This window comes from Myotis davidii, unplaced genomic scaffold (genome assembly GCF_000327345.1).
Source record: "Myotis davidii unplaced genomic scaffold, ASM32734v1 scaffold32, whole genome shotgun sequence".
Taxonomy (NCBI): Eukaryota; Metazoa; Chordata; class Mammalia; order Chiroptera; family Vespertilionidae; genus Myotis; species Myotis davidii.
In genome coordinates, this window is record NW_006286587.1 from 9,194,307 (window position 1) to 9,195,833 (window position 1,527).

Below are 1,527 nucleotides of genomic sequence, written 5' to 3' on the forward strand. Positions count from 1 at the left end.
TAGGTGGTTTCTGAATATTTTTTTTGCCATTTTTGTATTATGGTAAAATAGGCATCACATAAAATTTACCATTTTAACTATTTTAAAGTGTACAGTTTGGTGGCATTAAGTACATTCACACTGCTGTGCAACCATTACCACCATCTATTGCCAAAACTCTTTCTGTCTCCAACTCAAACTCTGTGCCCAGTAACTGGTAACTTCCTATTCTCTCTTCCTCTAGCTCTTGGCAATCACTTCTAAATGTTATTTTACAGCAAAAAGAAATGTTGACTTTGAACTTGATTTACAACTAAAAAAAAAAACTAAGTTAAAAAATGTAATTAGATGCAAGAGAGAAAGGTGGGGGTTAGACCTCCATTCAGAAGTGATTGTATGCAGGTAGAAGACTCCACGTGAGTGTGCTGTGTGTGAGAGTGTACTGTGTGTGTGTGTGTGTATGTCTTTAAAAGATTTCCTCCTCCCAGCCCGCCCCCTCGCAGTTTGCCACTGGGTTTTGCAGTCTCCTGATTTCCTCAGTCCACAAGAGGAGCCAACATGGGCAACCGCCTCTGTAGTTTCAGGAGCTAGTTTGCGGCAGGGGAAGCCCCATTCTGAGTTGAGGAGTGGAAAGGTAACCCGTATGTTTTTAGTTTCAAAGATCTGCCCCCCAAAATACTATTGCTCTTCTTCTGGAAAAGCCTGATTGGTAGGATTCCTCCAAAGGCTCAGCCTGCCGTGCTGTATGCCATCCCCTCGCCAACTTCGACCCTGAGGCTTGCCAAGAACCCCCCGGAAGGAAAACCTGCTGGCTTCCATCGTTTGCCACAAATGGCCAATTCTGGAGGAGGCGCTGTCTGCAATGGGAATCTTTACAGTCACAAGAAATGGGACGGCTCACAGAATGGAAACTGCATGAAGAATGGCATAGTGAAGGAAGTCCAGGTAAGAGGGGATCCCTGCCTGGCTGGGAATGGCCAGGACATGTGACTATTTCTTTGTAAGGCTGTCTGAAGCGGTCCTAACCAAAAGTCCTCTTAGGAAGTGTTAGGTGTTTTGATTCTGCCCTTTAGCTAATTTCAAATGCTTGGCTCCTGAACAGCTTAGGGGTGGGGTAAGGAGAGAATTTCTTCTCTAGACCAGAGAGGACATACATAGTCCCAAGAGCTTTTAAAAGCCTGAAAATACAAACATACCTACTAGACTTTTATTTTCTCTGACGCATTTTGGGGGCAGACTTGTGAAGGTTCAAACTTCTCAGCTAAATTTCAGTCCATCAAGAAATCATGACAGGCTACATTCACCAGGCTTCATTAAAACACTTTTTTTTAAATTGAGGAAGCGGAAGTAAACTAAAAGTCCCCGAGATTATGTGGTGTGGATGGCATTTTCCTCTGCACACCAGAACTGCTCCCACTTCACCACTAAGTACAGTTAGCCGAGCTTATTCTCTGGGTGAAAGATGAAATATTTATGGTATTTCGTGGGACATTGTCACACCTTACAGTTTGATTTGGGGCCAGAGTCTTTCTTTGAAACTTGACATCA

At 43.5% G+C, this 1,527-nt stretch overlaps 1 protein-coding gene across 1 annotated transcript in view; it reads left to right on the forward strand.

Annotated features, from left to right (window-relative positions):
• Positions 1-474: 474 nt before the first annotated feature.
• The window catches only part of SPTLC3 (serine palmitoyltransferase long chain base subunit 3), a 128,224-nt gene continuing 127,171 nt past the window's right edge, over positions 475-1,527 (forward strand). Inside the window, exon 1 of the mRNA XM_006758100.2 lies at positions 475-924. Coding sequence (XP_006758163.1) covers positions 811-924 — 114 coding nt within the window. The 5' untranslated portion in view covers positions 475-810. The remainder of the gene's footprint in view (positions 925-1,527) is intronic.